Source organism: Vanellus vanellus (assembly GCF_965231255.1).
Source record: "Vanellus vanellus genome assembly, chromosome: Z".
Lineage (NCBI taxonomy): Eukaryota > Metazoa > Chordata > Aves > Charadriiformes > Charadriidae > Vanellus > Vanellus vanellus.
Window position 1 is genome coordinate 65953840 of NC_138908.1, and position 23778 is coordinate 65977617.

Sequence of the window (23778 nt, forward strand, 5' to 3'; positions counted from 1 at the left end):
AGTAAAGAATTTGGTGACAAAAATGAAACCCCTCATCTTCAGATAGAGATATACGTTTTCTCACACATCTTAAAATACAGTTAAAGTATGACAATCTAAGTTTCTTTTTCTTTGAGATAATTAAAATGAGAATTACCTTTCTCCCAGGAAGTAATATTTCTGCTCACGGTCTTACTGCTTTCCTAACTCTTTCTGCTTGTATGGTTGAATGTACAGTCAAGAAATGGTAATAGGAAGGGGAGAAAGTTATAGATATACAGTATCAAGATAAGCAGCTCCTGATCCTGAATCATACTGCTGGATTAATAGACACTTCTCATTAATATACATAACTAAGTTCCTTCAGACCTCTCAGTTTATGACAGCTTTGTGAACCAAAAAGTCCATAATGGTACAAAAAAAAAAAAAAAGGTACTATCTAGGACAGCATATACCATGTTAGAAATCATGGAAGTGTTACTTTGAGGACAAAACATGAAGTATTAAAAAATAACATAAAGCATTACTGAAGTTAGTTTGATATCAACAGCAGAAACTTTTTATTTTTTTAACACAAGTTATTTTCAACGTTCAGTAGGCTCTTCCATACAAGATGGAAGGCTAGAGTTCTTTTTTTTGAAGGAGAAATTGGACATAAAAAAAAAAAAACACAACAACTTGTTCCTGCTTATTTAGAAGCCTTGTAAAAATTCTTGTAGCTGTGCAACTATTTCTGTATCCACGGTTTCCATAAGTGCCTGAAAACCTTGTTCTCCCAGTAATTCCTGCTGTGCCTTTAGCTTCTCGTAGATGAACTGCTGCAATGACACAGTGTGTACAGGGTCCTTCAGTGCAAGCTGTGGAAAACATGTAAAAGAAAAATATATAACAATCCAGTAAAAAATACTCTGTGACATACTCATCTCCTTTATAACCTGAGCTGAAGAAAGAAATCAGCTTTTCTTTGTACTTAATTAAGAAACCAGAGGAAAAACACTTGCAAAGCAAAAATCAAATTATCAAAAGCAAATATCAGTTTAAAACTATTTGAAACAGTGTCAAACCATGGACCCAGTCTGCTGTAAGATTTCACCCTTCTACAAGATAAAACAATTTCAAAGCTGCTTTGTTAATTACTGCCAAATGCGTTTCTCGTAACTCCTAAAAAACACGTCAGATGTTACCATGACAAGCACAAACTATGGTCAGTTATATTTTATATAACTATGTAAGGAAGCAAAACACTGAAAAAGTTGAACTAGTTTAGATTATATGACAAGAGCTAAAATAAACTGTCCATATATATAAAGAATAGACACTTCTTCAGTAGTAGTACCTATAGAACCTCATCAGTCCAGCTGGATTAAGCAATTTTCTTTGGGCAGGGAGGGACAGAGTATTTGTCACTATTTCCACGTGTTAACTGCTTCTTAATGAAAGCAAAAAGAGGTAAATGAAGGGGCTACATGGACAGAGGACCTATTCTTAATTTCAATATCAGAAGACAGGTGTGGGCAGCCTATGAACACAGATGTCATGAAGCATCTGTCCCTCAGTCCACCAGGCTGGATGAAAAGGGACACCTGGAGCTTGCTGCACAATAAAGTAGAATGTTGAAATAAACAGAAAATTACTTCAGACCTGTGATCTGTTCATCTTAGTATCAAAACCAAACAACACTACTATTTATGCTGGAAGGTCAGCAAACAAAATATAGTGCTTGATCTCAAAGCCCACTGAAATAGGAGACTTCCAAGCTCATAATACACTGCTGTACTGCAAAGAAATTTCCAAAGAAATGAGGCATATTAAACTTGCACAACTGCTCTTTGGGCATGACACAAAGAAAGAAATATTTGAATTTTAATACAGAGTGGAAGACATTAAACCTTAAGGGGTTTTACTCTTTGTCTTCCTACTGATGGAAACAGCCACATAAATGTAAGACAAAAACATCCAAAACCAGTGTAACTACCACAAAAGAGAAGTTAGTCTTATTTTTATGAACAACTCCAGTGAAAGAGCAGGATGCTTTTTAGCCTCTTCCATCAGTGCTTCCAAGTTCTTCTTTCTTATTATGGTCACCTCATCTTTAATCTTGTAAATTTCTTAATCATTCCCGCAGTATTGCTAATATTGGCTTTTTAGCCATTTTCCACTATCCAGCTATTTTACATTTCAAAGGAAGATATGATCTTTTTATTACTTATTCCTAACATTAAACTCTTTTGAAAAGCAGTGTAATTGTAATAATAGCTTAGTATTCTGCAATAATTCTTCTCAGTAAATGTAATCTGGTCTCTAGATTATAAACAGACTTTTCAAATTGAAATTTCAAAATTTCTAAACCACAGCTACTCTAATCACGATTTGCCAAGGTTAGCGAAATCCTTTTGTAACAGCATTAGCACAATCTACAGGGTAAAAAAAGACTGTCTTGCCAAGCAAAGAATCTACCAGTTTCTGGGTGATTTGCATTTGTTAACCAACAACTGTAATTTGGGACATAACACATTTCTAATTAGTTTCAATAAGTTCATAGCTCTAAATAGTCATGTATAAAATTACTGTAGGGAATTCTGCACAGAAAAACAGGTATTAAAATTGCCATAGGCAAGTGTTCTCATACTTGTGACCCTGACCCAGCAGTAACTACATGAATGGCATGCATTACAAAGTCTCCCTGGGAAGCATCACCAAAAAGTCATTCTTTAACAACCTTTTAACCCACAAACCAATTAATCTACATATTTAGTTAACCGTATGACTTTTGTGACCCTACCATAAACTCTTGTTTAAGTACCCAGAATTAGAATGGGAAGTGAGAACAATTTGCCTTAAAGTATAAACTTCAGGTAGTTTTTCTCTCTATGAAGACAAATTCATCTAAGCAGCAATTTCATATTGCAAAGTTTATTTTCATGACACCTAAATAAATAAAAGAAATAAACCAAAGAAAAACAGACTTAAGGTAAATAAACCTCTTATTTCTTATATGTCAATGTTCACTAATAAGCCTCAACTTAAGTCCAAATTTTTTCCCAATTTTAACATGCTACTAGAATACAAGTATGTGTGTTAGCTGTTCTAGCACCACAATGGTTGTTTTCAAACTGAACAAAAGCACTGTATTGTTTTAAAATAAAAGGCTTGAATCCTTGCTCATTTGCAAAGCTTGCTGGAACTTCAATTCTGAGCTCTCTCTAGCGTCTCTTATAATATTAATCCTAGCGATGCTCTCAAGCATCTCTTAGCTGTGTTAACCATCTAGCACCTGCCTCATGGGAGGTGACAATGGATTTCCAAATAATCATCTGAATCATCTCTGCCATACTACTGAAAAATAATTAACCTTGAAAAAACAACCAAAGTGAAGAAGATGACAAAACAATATATTACAGAGTTCAAAGTTAGTATTTTCTGTTCCTAATGGAGCTGCCAGATTTGCAGAATGCTGGGAGGTACAGGAATAGGCTAACATATGCACTGCACCTTTGGTACATAATTACTTTGATTTTAGACGTATTATAATTCCACATTTTCTTTTTCACAAAACTTCAGTGAAGCTAGTAAACTTTATACGTAGTCTTTCCACCAGATAGGAAAGTAACTGAAACACTTCTGCTGCTTATTTACTAACATATGTTTTATCAGGACAAGTGAGAAATTGTACAGAACTCTGCTTAGTTTATTGCAACAGGCATAAACCCATCCCTCACAGTTCAAAGCAGCAGCACTGTAAGCCAGTAGGGACTTCTGTACTATGGTTAATGCCTTCAGCTAGAAGCAGCATCTAGTATCTGTAAGCCAATAGGGACTTAAGACACTTCAGGCTTAATCAAGGAGTTAATACACTAGTCTGATGTCAGATAGTCATGTCAAAAATATTTGACTAAATTAAGAAGTGTCCTGCAACAATAATAAATTTTCTTTCCTTTCACTCTACATTTCTGGAACTTGTACTCAGAACTAATGAAACAAATCAAGTAGCTTGGTATAATTAGTTTGTTGACAATATTAGACAATCAGCTGCAGTCTTAGCTGAATAAGCAAGCAAAATTGTAAGTTTGGAAGAATAGAAAGCACTGTTCTTTATTCACTGTATTTTCATTATGACAAAATTAAAATAGTATCTGGTTTAAGAGAAGACCTACAAGATGTTTTCAGATTGTTCAGATTGTTCTAGGAAAAATCACCTTCTTGAAAATTGAGTCATCCGCTTGGTAAGCACTGAGCATCAAACATCAGTCCAGCATGGAACTCAAACACATAAATATTAACACTGCTACTTAGTTTGTAAACACTGGGTCAGTGACTAAATTTTTGAATGTATTTTTTTGTGTTTGTCTGTTTTTGTTGGGTTTTTTTTTGTGGGTTTTTTTTTTTTTTTTTTTAATTGAAATGCTCCTGATGAGCAAAACACATCTATTTTCCAGTTGAAAAAAAAAAAAAATTCCTAGAAAATTCCAACAGCTTCTTAGTCAAAACAGCTACAGACAGGAAACAGAAGTTTGGTGAGGAAATACACATTATTGAAATGTGCTTTAAGCTGCTTAGTGAAAACCTGATTTGACTAGCTTTTGAATCTAGTTACTTTACAAATTGATCTTGAAACTGGACACAGGTGCCTACCTTCGGGCTGGACTGAAGAAACTAATCTTCCACCTCATTGGTTGTAAACAGCAGTTTGAATCAGAAAAGCCATAGAGAGGTTTTACAGAACAACCCTCCAAACTCCACTTGCCAGCATCAACAGCATTCAACTGCAGAATTACCAGTTGTTTGAACCAGTATCTGTTAGGTGGATCTCTTTCCTCAACACCTTTAGACAATGCTACAGTCAAAAAATCACACTGTTTTCAATAACCAGTTAGATGTTATTCTGTACTAAAACAGTGATTAATCATTACAAGCGAAAACACAAGTCAATGGAATGGCATTAGAATTAAAGAACAGGTAATAAAAGTCTAACAAAACTCAAAAAAGTGTGTTGGAGATGTCTGAATTCAATTGTTGAAAAGATTTCAGAATTTGAGCAATTCTGTTCAGTTTAAGTATGGATACTTTGGTACTACAGACAGAGCAAGAATGCTGGACGAGATATTTACCATGATGGTTAGTATCTTGTGATTGTGATGCTCTGGGAAAGACTGAAAAATGATTTAAGGAGGGAATGCATCCTTTGTTTTTAACAGTGATTATAAAACAGAGCCAACAATACAAAAGGCTCCTAGTATCAAAGCTTTTTAACAGATTTCAGTGGGACTTGCATTAGATCTGTGGCTAATTTGCAGGTAAAATGTGTAAGGAGAAATTATAGCCCAAACAATGCTGCAGAAGTATTATTTTTAGTAAACCACATTGTCACATAAAACTTGATCATTTGACTTATTACATTGTAACTAATTTATTTATTTTCCTGAAAATATCAAATCATGATTCATCTAGCTTCTTCCCATACTAGGGTAAAATTAAAAAAAAAAATCCAAGTCTGCTATATTTACACATAAGCATCATCTAAAACATGTAGCAGCATGTTTTAGATGTCAGATGAATTGTGTGTTTGTGCTGATGCTCCTACAAAGAGGAAGAAACTTCCAGTACAGGTGGGCAGGAATGGGCCCACGTGATGTTTTGGTTTTAATCCAGTTTTTTAAATCAAATGCTAGTTGTGCTTTCAAAGCCGCAATTAACAATCCTGGTTATAATTTGACACTTCTACTACTACTGAGTTACCCAAATGACCTGTATCATTTTGAAATAAACAGCCATGAGAACTAGCAAGTCTCAATTTCTGCACTATCCCCAAAAACTTATACTGAGCAATTTTAGCTGGGATTCAGAATGAATTTATAGCAGGCATTCATAAAAACTAGAGTTTGCTTGCTCTAACACCTGTGAGAAATTGCATAGAAAGGAATAAGAATACAGTGAATACTAAAGTTAGCTGAAAAAATGACAGCATAGAAGGCTCAAGTCTGAAATAAATCAGAATTCATCAGCTAAATATGGGAGTGAGAAGAGCGAAACAGACAGCTATTCTTACAAGACAGGATCGAAAGGAGAAAAACAAAGGATTTTCAGAACATTTAGGAATCTAGAAAACACAGTAAATATGGAAATAGTTCTGTCTAGATGACGAGATCCAAAATAAAGATGAAGCTTTGATGTTCATGTATGACAATTTGTTCTGTGTAAACCTCTAACAAAACAAAGGCTGAAAAAGTGTTTAAACTGAATGTTAAAGAATAGTTGAGAAACAAGTCACAAACAATTCCACAGGGAAAAAAAAAAAAAGAAAAGTGACATGGCTCAAGGGAAGATATTTCCCACGTAAATCAAAACCCGCCTTGTCATGTCCTTATTGGTTGTGGCCTCTCCTTACCAAAGCGCATCCATTTCTCTTTATTCAAATGGCCATTGACTCTGTATTGCATGTGACCCCAGAACAGTTCCTTCATTACGACTGTGTTCATCAACACTATACTGGGGCGTTGTATCATTTAGGAGGGAAGAATGATACAGGTCATAAACTGATGTGCCATACTTTTCATTTTGCCCGATATATCCACATTGAAGGTAGTCCACAGGAAATCTACCAAGTCTAAATTTCTAAATACATATCCAAACTATTAAATTCAACCTGTAACTGAAAAACTAAGAATTTCTGCAAGAAAGTTATTAAAACTTTAGCCAGCCAAAGAGAAATAAAATTTTACTATATTAAAAAAAAACTAAGAACAAGAAAGGACTGTAGAATTAAATTCACTTTACGTTTTTTAAATCTCATTAACAAACCAAATATATATATCTCCCTATTGATATATAGATATATTGATCCCTATCAATAAAGACATATACGTATCTATGTCAAGAGATTATCCAAAACTGCTAAGAATAAATATCATTCTGCACCCAACACCTAGAAAATAATTTAAAGGCCACAAGTGGGAAAAAAATTTAACCAAGCTTAACAGAGTCTAGAAATGCTTTTAAGAGTAACTGAATTATAGAACTATCTAATACATTTTTAAGGACCATCAAAAATAATCTTTCTGTTTTGTTAAATCTGAAATTGCAAGACACTATGAAATTCTCGTAAGGCATTACTAATAGAAGAATAATACCCAGGAGGTTGTGTCACCTTTTTTTTTTTTTTTTTTTAAAAAAAAAGAGCCACATATTGATTAGTATTTAAAAGAAAAGCCTAATAACAAACCAAAAGCATCCAGTGGCTTAAAAAAAAAAAAAAAAGCCCAGTTAAAACAAACTATCAGAAGTCATCCAAACTCTTTTCTGCTCCTACAGGAAGAAATAAAGTACTAAAGGGCTGTTCACAAGCATTCTTTTGGAAACGTGTAGGTCAGGTAAAGCAAATGCACAATAGGGCTACACACATCTACTCAATCACCCAATTCCATGTTTTGCAATTACTTGATGCCAAGCAGTTCAGACTATTTTATTCCACAGTATTTGTACACTGCAGTTTTCTGGGTGAGGAACCAGTTTCCCCAAACTCCTACAAAAATAAGTTAAATTATAAAACATTCACAGATTCGTCTGGACAAAAATAGCATAATTGCATGGTACCTAATCCAGATATCTTCATCTAAATCAATGCTCCTTACTCTTCACATTAGAAGGCTGTTATATGCCAGCATATGGCTCAACAGCTGTTCTGCTAAAACACATAATCCAATATAATTAAGATTGTTTTAAATATGAGAAATTTGGCCTGCCATGACATTCAGTAAGTTTTAGTTCCCTGCATTTTTCAATAAAACCTTTTTATAGTGTCTTAGCATAACAATATCCAGATTTTGTGAACAGATGATATTTATTTTGGCAACATTTTCCAAGGCTCAAAAGAAATGTAGAAGCATAAGTGTTGTGGCTATAAAGTTTGTCATTAAAGCATTTTCCTTTTCTGATTTGAGATGAATTTTCCAAGAACAATAGATGAACCAAATCCAAAGGCAAAAAATTTAGTCTGACACAAGTGAATCACAATCAGTTGAATTGCATAACTGAATAACAGATCAAAAACTTACCATTTTTTTCCTTTTGTCTTGTTCCGTGGGAGGTTCCTCATCTTCTGTAGCTGAGAGCTCTTCAAAATGAGACATCAGCATGCAGCTAAGAATGGGAGTAAGAGTAGTTTTAACATACATTATAATTAAAAGTATTTTGAAGCACTTTTTAAAACACAGGACAGATATGAGGGAGTCTGATAAAAGTTAGAAAAAAATTGTATGCTAGCAGATATTGCCTGAGAACAGTGAATCTGAAGAAGTCTGAATGCAGGTTCTGTGTCACCTACACCCATGTAACAATCTCTGTTATCCTCCATATTTTAGCTCAAGTTCTGGCTTAAAAAGGCATTTCTGTACATAGAAAACAGAATACGTCGGTTTAAAAAATTAATATAGAAAAACCTACTGTTCCTAACTAGAATTTCCCAATCTTTCCAAGGAAGTGCTATACAAGCACTCTGTATCCTATCAACATGAAAACCAAAGTGGCACATATGCAAAACCAGCCAAGACTTCTCATTGCATTCATGTTTTCCTGTGAGATCTTGAACAAGAGGACCTCAAAACTAATATGGTCGTTGCTATTGGTTCTAAATACTAAACAATAAAAACTAAATAAACTAACACTAAACAGCAACGTTTTAGGCGGATAGATATTAGTTAGCTTCTGCAGTGATGTATTTAAAGGTGTTTTTTTCTTGGCAGGTAAAGCTAAGCTTTTAAACATCTTTTTGTTTTGCTCCACCCTCAGATGGTAGGTACAATACAAACAAGTAACAGCCATATTTTAACTATTATTTTTGAAATGATTAAACAGGAAAACAAGAAAAATAAAATAGTTCAAATGCCAGAGGGTTTTTTGCCCATTGAAACAGTTTGAATGGACTTTATAAAAGCATTGGTGAAAGCTATTCTATAACAAACACGCTCTCCATTCACTTTACATTCTCTATATTGAAAGAATACATAAATATTCCACCAATTTACCAAATTTTTCCTAGAAAAGCTGCTTTAGGAACCAAAGGATTTAAAAATCACTCAGGTGACAATAACTTGCCAGTGTATTAGGTATGCTTTATGGCAGGAAGAACACAATTCACATATTACAAAGTACCAAGACCAAATATTGCTCATTTTCATAATTCTCATTATGAGGACATTATTGCTTATTTTCAGCCCTGTACCACTGTGCATTTTTAACTGCTACATTCCACTAATAGGTGAATGTTCCTGCAGCCAATTTGAGTAACTTGCTTTAGAGTTACTAAAATGAAAAACAGTTGTGATTTTATGTGAAAGTATTCAGATTTACTGTTTGTATATTCAGTTTTCTATTAACATGTGTTTAGAGCTGTATGAAACACTTGCTAAAGAGCAGAATGGGTCAAATGCTAACTCAGAAGCCATTTCCAATGAAGGGATGAGTTATTTCAAAACAATACAGTAAATCTCATGTCTCTTCTCCTCATACACGACATGACTTCTTGCAACTCAATTTATTAAAAAAAAAAAAAAGAGACAAAAATATATCAATTGCCATAACATACAAAATTGAATTAACTTTTTCAGACCTTGATAAATTTTAGGTACCACAAAGAGTAATTAAAAAAATAGAAGACAAGGGAATAAAAAAAAAAGATAAAGATGATAAAATTGGGAAAAATGTGAATATTGGTGAGACAAGACTATAGCAATGGAATGCTCCCCTACCCAGAATATCTTAAGTCTGTAAAGCTTTCTTCTAATTATTTCTACAATGCAAAGCCCAAAGGCCAGGAAACCTGGTTGAGTGTAATCTCTTTGTATTGTAAACCAGGGCTACACTAAACATGCATGTTGTTTTAGTCTCTGCACTTATAGCAATTAGATAATCAGTGGACTACACTTCTTTTTTTCTGAACCAGTTCAGGTTTAAATTCATTCTTTTCAACCTGAAGAGCCAGAGTAGTGCACATAACTCCAGATGAGTGGTCTCACTTTATTTACTTTCAGATTATGTTGAACTGCATAACACAAACGTCAGAATCTTTTAAACACCCCATTCAGTAGCTGTCAACAGAAATGCATCCTTGGTTCAGTGTGCCTGTATTTCATAAGGCAAAAAAAAAAAAATCCAAAGTTTGGAAAAGTACAGTGACAAGTCCTACACGCCTTCAAGTTTAAAATATGAAATGAACTAGGACAAAGTTTTATTTATGTCTCTGTTAGAACACTTTTCAACAAGTGCTGGAAGGCAACATGTTTAGAAATAGAAGGGACTCTAATGTCATCTCTGATAGTAAATAGAACACAATGCCAAATCACATTCTCAGACTCTGGAGTTACATCTTCTATACTGATAGTTAGGAAAAAAAAAATAAATGTACTTCTGCCAGCAACTCTTGTCCATAGTTCAGGCTCAGTGTGAGTGTGGACCATTCTCAGCACACACTTGTGTGCAGACCACCTGTTTTAAGTGTAGAAAAACTAAATAGATTGCATGCAGGCTGTTCTGTGCCAGCAAATATCTCCTTAAGCCATTAATTAATTAGTCCAGATACAGTCTGTTCCATCACCAGGTAATTACCTGAAAGTTAGAAAATGTTTGATTCTTAGCATCTGGTAAATACTGTTACTAGAATATAGCGTCTGTAGGTACACCTTGCAGAGCACCTGTTTTTAATGTCTTGCAACTCTCCATCATTCTAAACATATGTATTCATTACAGAGAAAAAACAACAATAAAGGACACTATTCAGTGTTGTGTTTTGGTTTTTTTTGTTTGTTTGTTTGTTTGTTTTTTTGTTTTGTTTTTTTTTTTTTTTTTACTTCTCCAGCTTTGGCAGAGTACCACCAGTAACCTGGGAGTCAGCAGGAGACGAATGAGCCTGGTGCTGAGTGACAGTGCACTCTGAGCACCCCTGACAAGACCCTTCTGCCACAAACGAACTTCTGCTCCCAGCTGTCAGAACTCTTTTGAGCTATGCCCTGTAGAGCAGGTCTGTTAAGTGGAACAGCTGAAGGAGGAGAATTGTTCTCGTGGGACAGCTTTTCAAGTTCTCCAGGCCATGAAGTATTGTACACTAGGTCCACTCAATGAGGCTGAGGCATTTAAGAAAATATCTTGGCTAAACTCCAGATGTCATACTCAAAGAAACTGAGCTACCACCCTATCAACACACAAGCTTGTTGGATTGTAATTTTAGATGACAGCCAAGTGAGCAAAAAGCAAGTTTAAGCATATGAACATTTTAAGACATCATTTAGTAGGTAACTAATGAACAATATAAAATTATGTTGATTGTCATTTTAAGCCCTCCTTCCCCCATTACAATTATTTTTTTCTTAAGACCAAGAATTTCCTATCTTACTAAAACATTCACTCTTGTGAAAACAGAACTCTTGTAAACATGTCTTAACTGCCTACAGATTTTTCTCATCAAAACACTAAATATAGAACAGTACTACTACCACTAAACCTACAAAAATTAATTAGATTTTCCACTTACTCTTTGTATGTTCCTGTTTCAGGATCTTCAGTCATAACATCATGCAGCCCTTCCACTGAAATGTTGATGATACCACAAAATTTATCTTGGATAACACTGGAAAAGAACAAAATTTATCTTGGATAACACTGGAAAAGAACAGGAAAGTGACTTAGCTAAAGGAACTAAACAGGAAATTTGCTCAATAACTGTAGAGCCACTTACTAAGCAGTATTTTCATTGCTTACTTCTCAGCTGAGCATGCTATCAAGCAGCTAATCCATTTTTTCCTTTAATTATACAAAGGCTTCAAAAAGATGCAATAAACATTATTCTTAAATAGAATAAAACCTCTTGTGCCACTGTTGAAAACCTAGAAATAATTGCAAATGGAATAAAAGAAAAAATACATTAGCATAAGACTCAAGAACTGAGTGGGGAGGGCATGCTCCTGCTAGCAGGGAGGTCAGAGTACTGGTTTCTGTTCCTGACACATTTACACATTTTCTCCCATCACTATTCAGTGCAAAATCGACACACAAACCCTTGAGCAAAGGGCAGCTTGTAAAGATGGCACACTCCCCTACTGTTTTCTCTGTCCAGCCCTGCAAGTATTTCTTCACCATCCTAGGCAGCTGGATGACTCCCCACAGAGGGTGAGAGATATCTGCACCCAGATCTGCATGAACGCCACTTCCCCGAGTAGGGAGAGAAAGATTTCTCTGCTTAAACACAGGCATCTCCTGCCGTTTGAAACACTAGGCTACTTAAAACAACTGCAAAGGGCTAGTAGGTATCACTCAGGACTTAAATGAGATAAGCACCTTTCCCAGCATGAGCTGAAAGCCAAACTGGATACCCCCACAATGCCCAAAATGACACTAGACACTTACATTTAGACACTTGCCCCTGCCCTGGAGAATTGATGTCCCTGTAGGGTAAAGGCACAGAACCATGATCTCCCCATGACAGATAAAGTAGGTGCCACCAGCTCCTAATGGGAAGCAGCTGTGACTGCTGTTTCTGCTGAATTTCCTGCTACTGTGAGTCTAATGCCAGAGATGTACAATTGTGAGACTTTGGTGCATGGAATCCTACTCCTACAAACTACATAAGAGTGAAGACATACTGCAAGTGCAAAGATGTTCATCTCGATAAGACTGCAAAAGTTCCAGCTACAAGAGCAAACCAACAGAAACGGTCTAACTGGTGATGGTGAACTACAGCTCTCTTCCTGGGGCTGCCATTGACTGAAGCATTTTAGTACCCCGTTTGGCATTTCAGGCTTAATTTTCCCCAAAAGGCGCTGCTGCTGTCTAATAGGCAGAAGCAGACATGTTCCATTTTTGTTTAAAGGTACTGAATATTAAGTTCATGTATTGTAGTTTTGTCTATGTTAAAACACAAAGGATCAATCTATTTATTAATATTCTTTCATTTCCTTTTCTTATTTGGGAAGAAAACCGAAAAACTGCATAAACTGTACCTCCTTGTACCTTAGTTAGTGCCTATGAAAAACTTCTTGTCAGACATACAAAGTTTAAAGTATATGACAAACAGACTTTATATAGCAACGGATGCTTTGGAAAAAATGCACATCAAGTTAGAATACTAAGCATATTATATTTCTTTTAAATTTGTTTTGATTATGATTCAACTCAACTCATGATCATTTTGTTTCCAAAGAATTATTTTTGTTCAGCCACTGTCAAATGCTAGGATCTGAACTGTATTTTGTATAATGAAACCTGAAACTCTTAAGTTCCACAAAATGAAAACTGACACAGTTTTCATTGTCTGGCTTATTCTTGTTATCATTGTCAAGTATGTATTTTAAGACACTTTCTCCCTTGCCAAAAAGCTTCCCCATCTCATTCAAAACAGCAAAGTATTACGTGTCATGAGACTGAATCTCTGGTGGTGTCCTGCAGACAGCAGGCAAACAGCCTACCGACCACACAGCACTGCTGAAAGTGAGTGCTGCCCGCTCAGCAGCCTGCAGAACCAGCCCTCGGAGACAGAGCAGGTTTCTCCACTCGAGTCAGAGGTCCCCAGCTAGCACCCCCCCCAATAGACCTCTTTTGCCTTGTAGTTTTTTTGAAACACATCTAGGAAAATGCCATAAATGTGGTTAATATTTTCCAACACGAGAAAGGAAACAGCTGTCCTCAGATTCATGTCAACAGAGGACAAGGGGCAGTCAACTGAGAACAAACGCAAACGCTTCGCAACCTGGAGAAGTAAACTATGCTCTGTATGTATGCACTATTTAATTAATAATACAGGCTGCTATCCATTACCTGGTAGTTACATTACTTCCTTCCAAGCTGCAGGAAGAATCCCTGACCGCCACAGAAATTTTGTATTGGGAGGGAGGAGAAAGGTGTTTGACCCAATGAAGGCATAGCATTTTCATCAGCTGCAGGGCTAATTATGGTCCGTCTATTCAGTGAGGTTACTTTAATTAACTACCATGTAAATAAACACTGTAGGCACAGTGCTCATTAACTTTATGTTTTTTTCCAAGCTTGCAGATTGATAGAAGCACACAGGGAGGCCCATTTCAGTAACTTGTGATTCCAAGGATCTCTGATACTGTCAGAAGAAACTGAAGATAGTGGCTGAAGACCCAAAATACTGTTCTTGATAGTTAGCTCCAAAGCACAAAGAGAAATCATTAATTTCTTTACTTGTAGAGGATATTTTTACTCTATGGCATAAACAAGGAATGATATTTTACTCCTTTCTTCAGTGAAAGATAGAAAATTCATGGTAATTTTTCTTTTTTTGAGGAAAGCAAAGGTCAAGAATGTACAAAACCTTTCAAAATGGTATCACTGATGCCTGCAGCTTTCCGTAAAGACACTACCTTTTCTTTTCTTCCCCTTCTTTTTCCCCTTTAAATGCGACAAGAAGTTTCTTCCTACGAAAGACTCACTGAAATGTTTACCAAGTATGGAATCATTAAACAACGCAACTATTTTTAGAATAGAAGACACATGCTAGTGAAAAATAAAGACAGCATAGCCTCATTGTACTTTGAAAGAAAGAAACCCAAATTACAGTTCAGTGGCAACGTAAAATGCATCAGGCCTTATTTGCATAGAAGAGAGCCATGCAAATCAAGGTAATACCTTTTCAAAGAGACTAAGATTAGCCTGTGTGTTTCAAGAAATACATTAGGAAGTCATGTGAGTAGATTCAGAAGAGACAGACAATGTATTTAAAGAAACTTTCAAAATGGATCAGTTAATACTGTCCATACCAAAATCCTACCTCTGGACGAAGGCACCATTTAAGCAGTTCTGCCCTTGAATTGCATGTAATCCACATCAGAGATGGAACAAACAACAGCATAAAGTTACAACTGGTTTTAGAACTACCCAGTTTCCCTAAGTTATCAGGATAAAACCTCATTTGGTAATCAGCAAAAATTATCAAAAGAGAGGCCCAGAATTAGAGGATAACTTCTATAAACTTGTCTAGATCTAAACTACTCCAGAACTCAGTTTCAAAGGTGCAATTATCACATATTAATATTTTTTCAGTACAGAAAGTATCCTTCATGCTGTCTGTAAATAATACTCACCTTGCCTATAATGAAAAAAATTAGCAAAAATTTAGGGAAGCTTGTACATGAATAATCTCAAACCTTTTATTTCAAAGTTCGCATAATTTGTCACATAAAAGAATAAAAACTGCAAGGAAAAAAAAAGACCATATCTGTTCTGAAAAAAAAAAAAAGCAATATTTGCTTTTTCTTATTCTATCATTTCTCAGCTACCTATTCAACATTTTTATTATCCTGAGGTTTTATGCAAAAAAAAAAAAATCAGGATTTGGATTTCAATTACATAGATAGCCACTGTAAATAAAGCTTTATCACTGGCTTAATAAAACATATATGATGATAAATCTTTAGGGGTAATTAAATAAAACGGTCCCCATGTCTGCTATGCATTTTCCTCAGCCTATGAAAAAGGGAGGAAAAATTCTGCATGGGAAGACATACTATTTTAGAGATTAAAAGGAAGAGAATATCTTTTCTGTTTTTCTGTGTTCACCAGGATAAAGCAGTAAACACCAAAAAAGGGAAAAAACTTAATTCTGTATCTTTACTAGCGTACAGTAGATATGAGAAAGATTAACCAATTCTTTATTCTTATCTCATGAGCCAAAGAGGTGGAGGAGGACAAATAGATTACTTTGCATGTACTGCAAACAACATAAATGATTATTCTACGCACCCCCTCACCTTAGGAGCTGCACAGTGCTAAGGAGCTCCAAACCCAGTAATGTAGCAGCTAAGACAACGTTTCCCAGGGAGTCCTACAACTGACCATAAACCTGATGACCATAAAGCACCATTTTGCTTCATGAGGGCAGACTCAGTAATTAAGTCTTCTAATGTATTTTTTAATGATTTGAACAGTTATACACATGAACCACAGGTGTACATGAAAGGATCTGTTTCCCAGTGTGAACATTTAAATACAAACGCTACTAACTGCAAAAGAAAGGCATTTTCCCCACAACTGCATAATAACCCTGTCAATTCCTTATTAGTCTAATCGAGGTTGTTGGCAAGCCGGATACTAAGGGATGACTCCACTCCAAAGGAGGGCTTGCAACTGCCTCAACTCTGCTTGCACAAAGAGCTCTGGCAGCATGGGTTTCCTTTCGTGCTCCATCACTACAGCTGGTGAGACTCATACCTGGCAAACAACTCTTACAGCAGCTTGTCAGTGCAAAGAACACACCTTCAGAGGGAACATCTCGTGTTCTTCTGTAGACAGCAGCTGTGGAAATCAGAGCCTAAAACAACAGAGCTGTCCCCTCACAGATTTCTTTAAGAGCTAGGTTTGTTCAGTCTGAACCTTTGCCCGCTCCCCAAACTCCTCTCTAAAAAAGGCACAGTGGCATTTCTAGCAATGAAAACTTCGTTAACTAGCTTCCACTGAATTTTAAGTCCATTATTTCTGAAGATATCCATACAGAATTGAAGATTTAGAAATATAGCACATAAAACTGCAGCACCTACTACTTTGAAATCATTGATTATGCAGCTGTTATTAAATGAAAACAAACTGAACGCATGGAGAATTATGTAGGAGAGGCAGAAAGTAATCAAAATGGGTTAAAGAGGAAGAAACTGTAATGGATTAGCCACCTAAAAAAAAAAAAATTAAGCATGAATTAGTCACTGTTTTCTCTCCTTAAAAATATTTACCCATTACATTTAATATCTGATCTACAAGTAGAAAATTATACAAAAATAGTTTCTACTCAAGCAATCCAAAATAGTTTAAGATTTTGGCCAAGTAGCTGAATTGTGTTCCACAAAATAGAAGAATTTGATCTATTATTACAGTATAGTATTACAATATAGTAAATTTATACTTCATTACATTCAATAGAGACATATAACAAGCAACACCAGAGGCACACTTGCACATTCGCACCCACAGAGCAGTCAACGTCTATGTATGTATGAGTAGCACATAATACATGTCATTCCTGGAAACGAACTAGAGATGGACTAAAAGGACGACAAGGAGCAGCACAACACAGCCACACATGTGAGTTAGGCCAGCAGAAAGCAGGTAGCCTAGAAGAAGGACCTTGAGGGCAGTTCTGGTTCACCTGGAGAATGCCCTGGTCTCCAGGCTGGATCCTGGAACAGGAAGATGCTTCTACATAATTTAAATCAACCCATGGAAGACCAACTATCAAAACATTGCTCTCCATTTTCTCCTTGAGCAAAATGATCTAACTGTAAATTGTGTTGTTTGTAAACCAAGTAGTTGCAGTCCTTTTTCCTGAATTACTGGAGTAACGGGGGTGGGGTGGAGTCGAGGGGTGGGGTATCACAGAAATTCAGCTTGAAAATAAAGCTACAACACACTGGACAGAACCTGACAATAATATAAACAGAACATCAATATTTGAAATAGAAGCAAAAAGTTAAAACAAATGAAAACTATGTAGTAAATAATATCCATCTTTTGAAAACGCAGTCTACAGTTAGGTCTTCATTATAAGAATGTACTTTGACCTGACACTTCCAAATATACACCACAAATATATAAATATCTTCAGCAATTAATCTAGAATTATGTTTTTAAAGTGTAGTATATTTCTTCATTTTGTACTTCTTATGTAGACAAAAGCTCCTTCAAACTATTAGTATATAGATGACAAAATATCTTTTATTGATAATAATTAACCAGCTCTATTACCTTAAACGTAATAAACTTGGTCAATTTTTCAATCCAATAGAAATTTAGTTTCCTTATTAACTCCAGTTTCAGGTATTAATATAAAATGATATAGATACACATTAACAAAAAAATCACTTTAATATATTCATTGTGCAGACTGAATACACACCTTTGTATATTAAAATACGTCGTAAGTATGAATAAATTTTTATCGTTTTAAGTATTTCTTTTCCTCGAGAGTTTGGACATGCTGGATGAAAATATGCTCACTATTTTTATCCCCACTGTGATGATTAATAGAGGCAGAGCAGAAACTGCATTATAATAAATAAGAGAAGAATTGCTATTTTCCCATTCTCTCAGATTTCTTGGCTTCACGATCCTGCTAAAAACTGATGTTTTACTTGCTTCAAGCTAGCTACGGAATTTCTATAGAAACTTACACCATTAAGTACTGCAAAATAAAAATAAATATATGTGTACTTTATACTGCATGTATACTTGAGTCATATGTGAAAGATTCCTACCACAGGGACAGAGGATAATACACTTATCCATGCCAGATTTAAATGACATCTCATAAAAATCAATAAGCTTCAAAACATTCAGGAAGCAAATGAAGATGTAGAACCCAAACTACACCATCTTCCACAATTCTATCAACCAGTTGATTTTCACCAGCGAGGGTAGTTTTTGAAAACCGAGTTCTTGATTTCTTGACTTTTAAGATCACAATAAAGTTAACATCAAATCAAATGAGATAAGTTACAATGATGAATGTTCAAATAGTATGACCTGTGCCTGACTTTCAGATGCTGTTCGCTTGAGCAGCCTAATTTGGTCCAATTCTGAATGCCCCACTGAATTCCGAGTTAGTGACTGCACTGGGTCAGTTATGTTGTATCTGCCAGGCTGATAAAAACCATAATACTCTATCCTCTTTTCCCCTGAGTTTTCCAGCACCTTTAGTTTCTGCCTAAACTGAATAATTTTACAGATTAAGAACAGGATCACAGCACAAGACAGAATGAAAAAGGCTAGTAAAATGTCAAAAGCCTGATTCAGCTTTTCAACCTGTTGTGTACAAAGCAGGGATGTTTTTAATGATACAGGAGCAGCATCTGTTGGAAAGAAACCTTTTTCTTCTGCGGTTCTGTTAACAGGTATAATCTGTGCTGGTATTTGCACCGGTAATGTTGATAATACTGTAGTTGCCTGTGATGGAATCTGAGCAGCATTTTCTTCGAAGGGCAGTGGGTTAGCAGATATAGCTGTAGTTCCTTCCCTGAAAGCAACATATTTAGTTTCTGCATCGACAAACTGTTCAAACTCTTCAAACGTGTTGTGCCTGTTTCCCTTATGCCATGCCATCAGCAAAGTGGCAGTGCTGGGATGGACACTTGCGGATCCTAGACTCCAGGCTGTATCTGGGCTGGCCGTAGGGCTACTGCAGTTTGCAAACTGACTCCACTTAATGTAATGCAAAGGTCTACCACGCATACTCAGGGGATTCTGACAATGAATTTTTACAGAAATGGGAGATGATGCTAGCCAATTAAGTAACCGAAGCATTTTGCAGCTGCAGTTCCAAGGATTATAATTTACCTGTAGATGAGTTAAAGACACTAAGGGCTTGAGCACTTCAGGTTGTAACTCTGTAATATTATTAAATGCTAAACTGAGTATTTTAAGTGACTGTCCCATTTTTTCAAAGGTACCGTCACCAATACTGGTTATTTTATTTCTGTCTAGCAGCAGATAAATTAAATTGTTCAATAAAGTAAAGGTGCTAGAATTGATACTTTCTAAATCATTATAACTTAAGATTAACTGGCTAAGGTTGTTTAATCCAAAAAAAACATTTACAGTAATACATTTTAGCTTTACATTTTTTAAAGACAGATATCTAAGCTTGTTAAGTCCTTTAAATGCAAAAGGATGTATTGATCCAATGGGATTGTGAGACAAAGAAAGTCTTTCAAGATTTTTCAGCCTTCCAATAGCATTCGATGGCACAAGTGTTAAGTTGTTACCTTCAAGGAACAAATATGTAAGGTTTTCAAGATGATGAAATGCAGAGTCTGATATCCGTGAAATCTTATTATTGGCTAGGTTAAGTGTTCGGAGACTTATCATTCCCAAGAAAGTCCCACTTCCAAGGACACTGAGACGATTTCTTTGAAGTGTTAAATATCTAACAGAAAGGAGATCACTAAATAATCCTCTGGGAACAAAAGCTATTTGATTATTCTGAAGGTATAAACAATGAAGATTGGAAAGACCTTCAAAGATTCCTGGATCCAGACGTTTAATATTATTGTTATTTAGATGCAAGTAGTACAATTTGGGGAGTTCCACAAAAGCTTTCGGGTGTACATACAAAATACTGGAGTTATCCATGTAGAGTGCAGCAAGCTTCTGAAGGCCCTTTAGTTCATTTGGAGTAACACGCGATATATTATTCCCACTGAGGTACACAAGAATTGTCGTTTTTGGAAAGTTCCGTGGGATGCTTGAAAGCCCTAAATTACGACAGCTAACTTGTCTCCCTGTGCAGAGCTGGCAAGCAGCTGGACAGCCAAGAGCCTCCTTCTGGAGCAGCAACAAAAGAAAACAATTAAGGACATACAGGAATGCTCCCAAGCAGGGTGGAGAACTTTGCAGACCACACATATCCCTGTCTTTGGCCTTCTCACTCATCTCTGACTTTGCTAGTAGAGATAAAAAGAAGTTTATAAATATTATTAACTTGAAAGTTTAAAGATTCTATGTGTACAGTCTTTAAAATATAAGTACTGCTTTCAAGATTGGTATTTTATGTATTCTCCTTTGATGCAAAATAAGCAGTTTAAAAATAAAACTTACTAAATGTAAGTTTGAACTACGCTGAAAAACTTTTTAAAGGTAACGAACAATTAAACAAATACTGCCAACCTTTCCAGAAAATATTTAATTGGTTGCAGCATGAAAGCAACTAAGCTGCCAAAATAGTGACTTCTAGTAAATTCAAAATACGCTTATTAACTATTTCTTATAGTTACGAATGACTAGGAAACGTTTCAATAACATTCAAGTAGAAATGCCAACTGGAAAAAAGCTTCTTTTCACTGGCAGCTCATTTATAATTTGAATTTTACTTTTATAAAGCTCAGTTACATTCAAAATAAATAAAAACAATTCCTTACCCCAAGTCTGAAGTTCATTATTTCTGTTATTTTGCCGTTTTGCAGTTCATTGGACTAAGTTACAAGCTGACCAACTACACTAATCTGTGAAACCTTTGTAAAGGCAGTACTGCTGCATACTAGTGTGCTCACATTTTGTCCCAGGATTTGCAACTGTTCACTCAGGAAACTAAGAAAGAAGTGGTTAAAGTCAGGTTGCCATGGATACAGGAAACCCTGGGACAGGAAGCCATTTTATCTGTGCTTCAGAAGTATTGTTGGAAAGGAAATCTCAATGATTTGTTTCTAGAAAACCAAGAACTATCTTAGTTTGTAGCTGTTGCTGGTTTGGTTTTCTTTAAACGACTGTTTTTAACTAGGTGAGCTCAAAGGGGTTTTATGTAAGTTAGGTATAACTTTTAGAATGAAGCGTACCTATTTGTAACAGCACTAACTGCATTATCTGCGAATCCTTTATCTTTCAGCTGGAATCCAAAGTGCTTTATTAAATCAACAGCAACGCTTACACTGTTCTCTCTCTGCAGGGCCAACCTGCTGCCACCACCCATGCACAGGCTCCAGAAGCCCTGCAGAGAAGGAGAAGACAGAGGTCTGCGGGCCAGAGCCCCCACGCCTCCTGCACTCCAGCAAGGCACACCCGGCCAGAAATCCCCGGGAAGCTCAGGAAATCTTAGAGATGAGATCTGCATGATGAGGTATGAAACTGCTGTGCATTTGTTGTATTTCAGACTTCACCCAGGCACTTCGTTAAGTCTCACTTTAGGCCACTTTTTTAAAAGCCAACTTATCAGCAGAGGATTGTACATTCTGACAGCCACACCTTTGGTCCACAGCTTTCGTTTCCTGCAGTGTCCCTTGTGCAGATAAACAGTGCAAACGTGTGCTATAAATATCCCCCTCACTTAATTACCGGAGATTACATCCGCCGTTTATCCACCACAGGGATAAAATACCTACAAAGTCCAGTCACATCACCAACAGGGGAAAGGGGAAACAACAAAATGAGATGGTAACTTATAGAGATTAAGCCTACAAATAGCAATGTAATTTTAAAATCATTATTTATATTGTAACAAGACCTTCTGCTCAGCAAAACAAAGATGACAAAGCCCATCAGTAGTCATAGCCAAGGAAGAGACACAACAGCAGAAGAATCAAGTCACTTCAGCCACAATGATCTCAACACAGGAAGCACGAGTTCACCTATGGGGCGAGATACCACTCAAATATCTTTGTCTATAACAATCCAAGCTGAAATGCATGAAGCACGTGAGCAATGGAAGCGGAATATTTTTTGAAAAGGCTTCCTTCTAAATTCTGCAAAAAGAAACTTATATTTCTGAAGTTTTCAAAACAGTGGTTTTGGCCATATGTAACTGGACTTTTATGTTTGGAATCTGTAAAACATTCAGTATCAAAAGAAATAATCCTTCAGTTTTTCCAACTTGAGCTGGGCAGAATTACCTAGAGTTGGGGTGGAGGGAAATGTTTAAAAAAAAAAAAAAAAAGGACAAAAAAAAACCCAACCATCAATTCTATAAGAACCAGTACGTCTTACAATATCTAGTCTAGACTAAGAAATCTGCAGGACCAGCAAAATTGGTCCATGGGCCACTTTAGACAAAGCCTGTATCAGTTACAGCCCAGAATTTGAACTGCATTTATGTTTTGTTTTGTTTTTTTTTTTTCTGAGACCATTAAGCCAGCAGGAAAACTAATTTTCTTTAGATTTAATTGTTTATTAGCACATTTTAATTTTTCATGGCATTTAAAATAATAATTGATATAAAGGAAAGTAAAATAAAATGGCATGTCATTTCCTTAAAGGGAAAATACTGCATTACTTTGAACAGTTCCTAGGATGATTAGGGAAATATCCCAGATACGGGCAAGAGAACAGTAAAAGTAATAGAAAAAATATTATCTATGCCAAATAGTCATGTGAGGAGAAAAACACAGATTGACCAAAAATGAAAAATTACTTCAAACCGGAAATTATCTCCTACCTAAGCTTCACTACCTATTTATGCTGATATTTACTTGGGTAAAGAAATCATTAAAAATTATTTCTTTCAAGGTGTGCTGTGTGAAACCTCATGGGGCTAAAACAAGCAAGACTCAATCTAAAAAAAAAAAAAAAAAATTAAAAGGCAAATATTAATACATCTCCCTTTTTTCCAAAATACCAGAATGAAGATATTTAGAAAGACTGAAGGAATTGCTGAAGCTCTATGGGATATCAGATAGCATAGAAAATTAGAGAAACCAATACAGTAGTAGCCATATAAATGAAAGCTGGTGCCCAGTAAGTGGCTGAATGTCTCTGTGGTCTTGTACTAAAGGTACCGTATCAATATTCATAAAAATGTTGCTCAAACCCTAGCTGCCACTGTGGTTCTGAGTGCACTGCTGACCTTTCTGATTCTCAGATCCCATGTACAAAATGAGGAATAAAAATCTTAATCCAGGTCATGGCTCCTTTCAATTTCCACTAGGAAACCTGGAGAAAGTACTGTCTTCCACTTCGTAAATACAGCACCCGGAGGCCTGCAGGTCTGACTGGATTGTAATTTCCAGGTATTGCTTCATTAGTAGTACACACTGTTAAGAGTATCCGAAAGCAGTATCGGTTAAGAACAAGAGGCAAAATAACATGCCGCATAACTGATACCATTTTGGGAAGAAACATAAAAAAGACTGGGATACACATATAACTTGGATGAACATTTCTCAGACTGGCTTGTACTTAAACAAAATTCATTACTAGTTGAAAACTGTAAGGAAAATACTTAAACAGGAAAACTCCGCTTATTTCAAACAAGCTTAGGAAGCTTCAAAACCGGTATGTTTTATTCACTGCAAATTTTCTTCTCCAGTGATAGAAATATCAGGT

The 23778-nt window shown here is 35.9% G+C and overlaps 2 protein-coding genes across 2 annotated transcripts in view; both read right to left on the reverse strand.

Annotated features, from left to right (window-relative positions):
* Positions 1-511: 511 nt before the first annotated feature.
* The window catches only part of IPO11 (importin 11), an 83270-nt gene continuing 60003 nt past the window's right edge, over positions 512-23778 (reverse strand). Inside the window, exons 27-29 of the mRNA XM_082497011.1 lie at positions 11501-11596; positions 8031-8115; positions 512-836 (exon numbers count right to left, since the gene is read on the reverse strand). Coding sequence (XP_082353137.1) covers positions 672-836; positions 8031-8115; positions 11501-11596 — 346 coding nt within the window. The 3' untranslated portion in view covers positions 512-671. The remainder of the gene's footprint in view (positions 837-8030; positions 8116-11500; positions 11597-23778) is intronic.
* Positions 17820-20999, reverse strand: LRRC70 (leucine rich repeat containing 70). The gene is made up of 2 exons (XM_082497010.1): positions 20886-20999; positions 17820-20411 (listed from the first exon to the last, which is right to left on the reverse strand). Exon 2 carries the CDS (start codon positions 20398-20400, stop codon positions 18466-18468), a length of 1935 nt encoding a protein of 644 aa, XP_082353136.1. The 5' UTR covers positions 20401-20411; positions 20886-20999; the 3' UTR covers positions 17820-18465.

Coding starts and splice junctions, on each gene's coding strand:
- LRRC70 (XM_082497010.1), bottom strand. CDS start 20,400: ATGAGTGAGAAGGCCAAAGACAGGGATATGTGTGGTCTGCAAAGTTCT.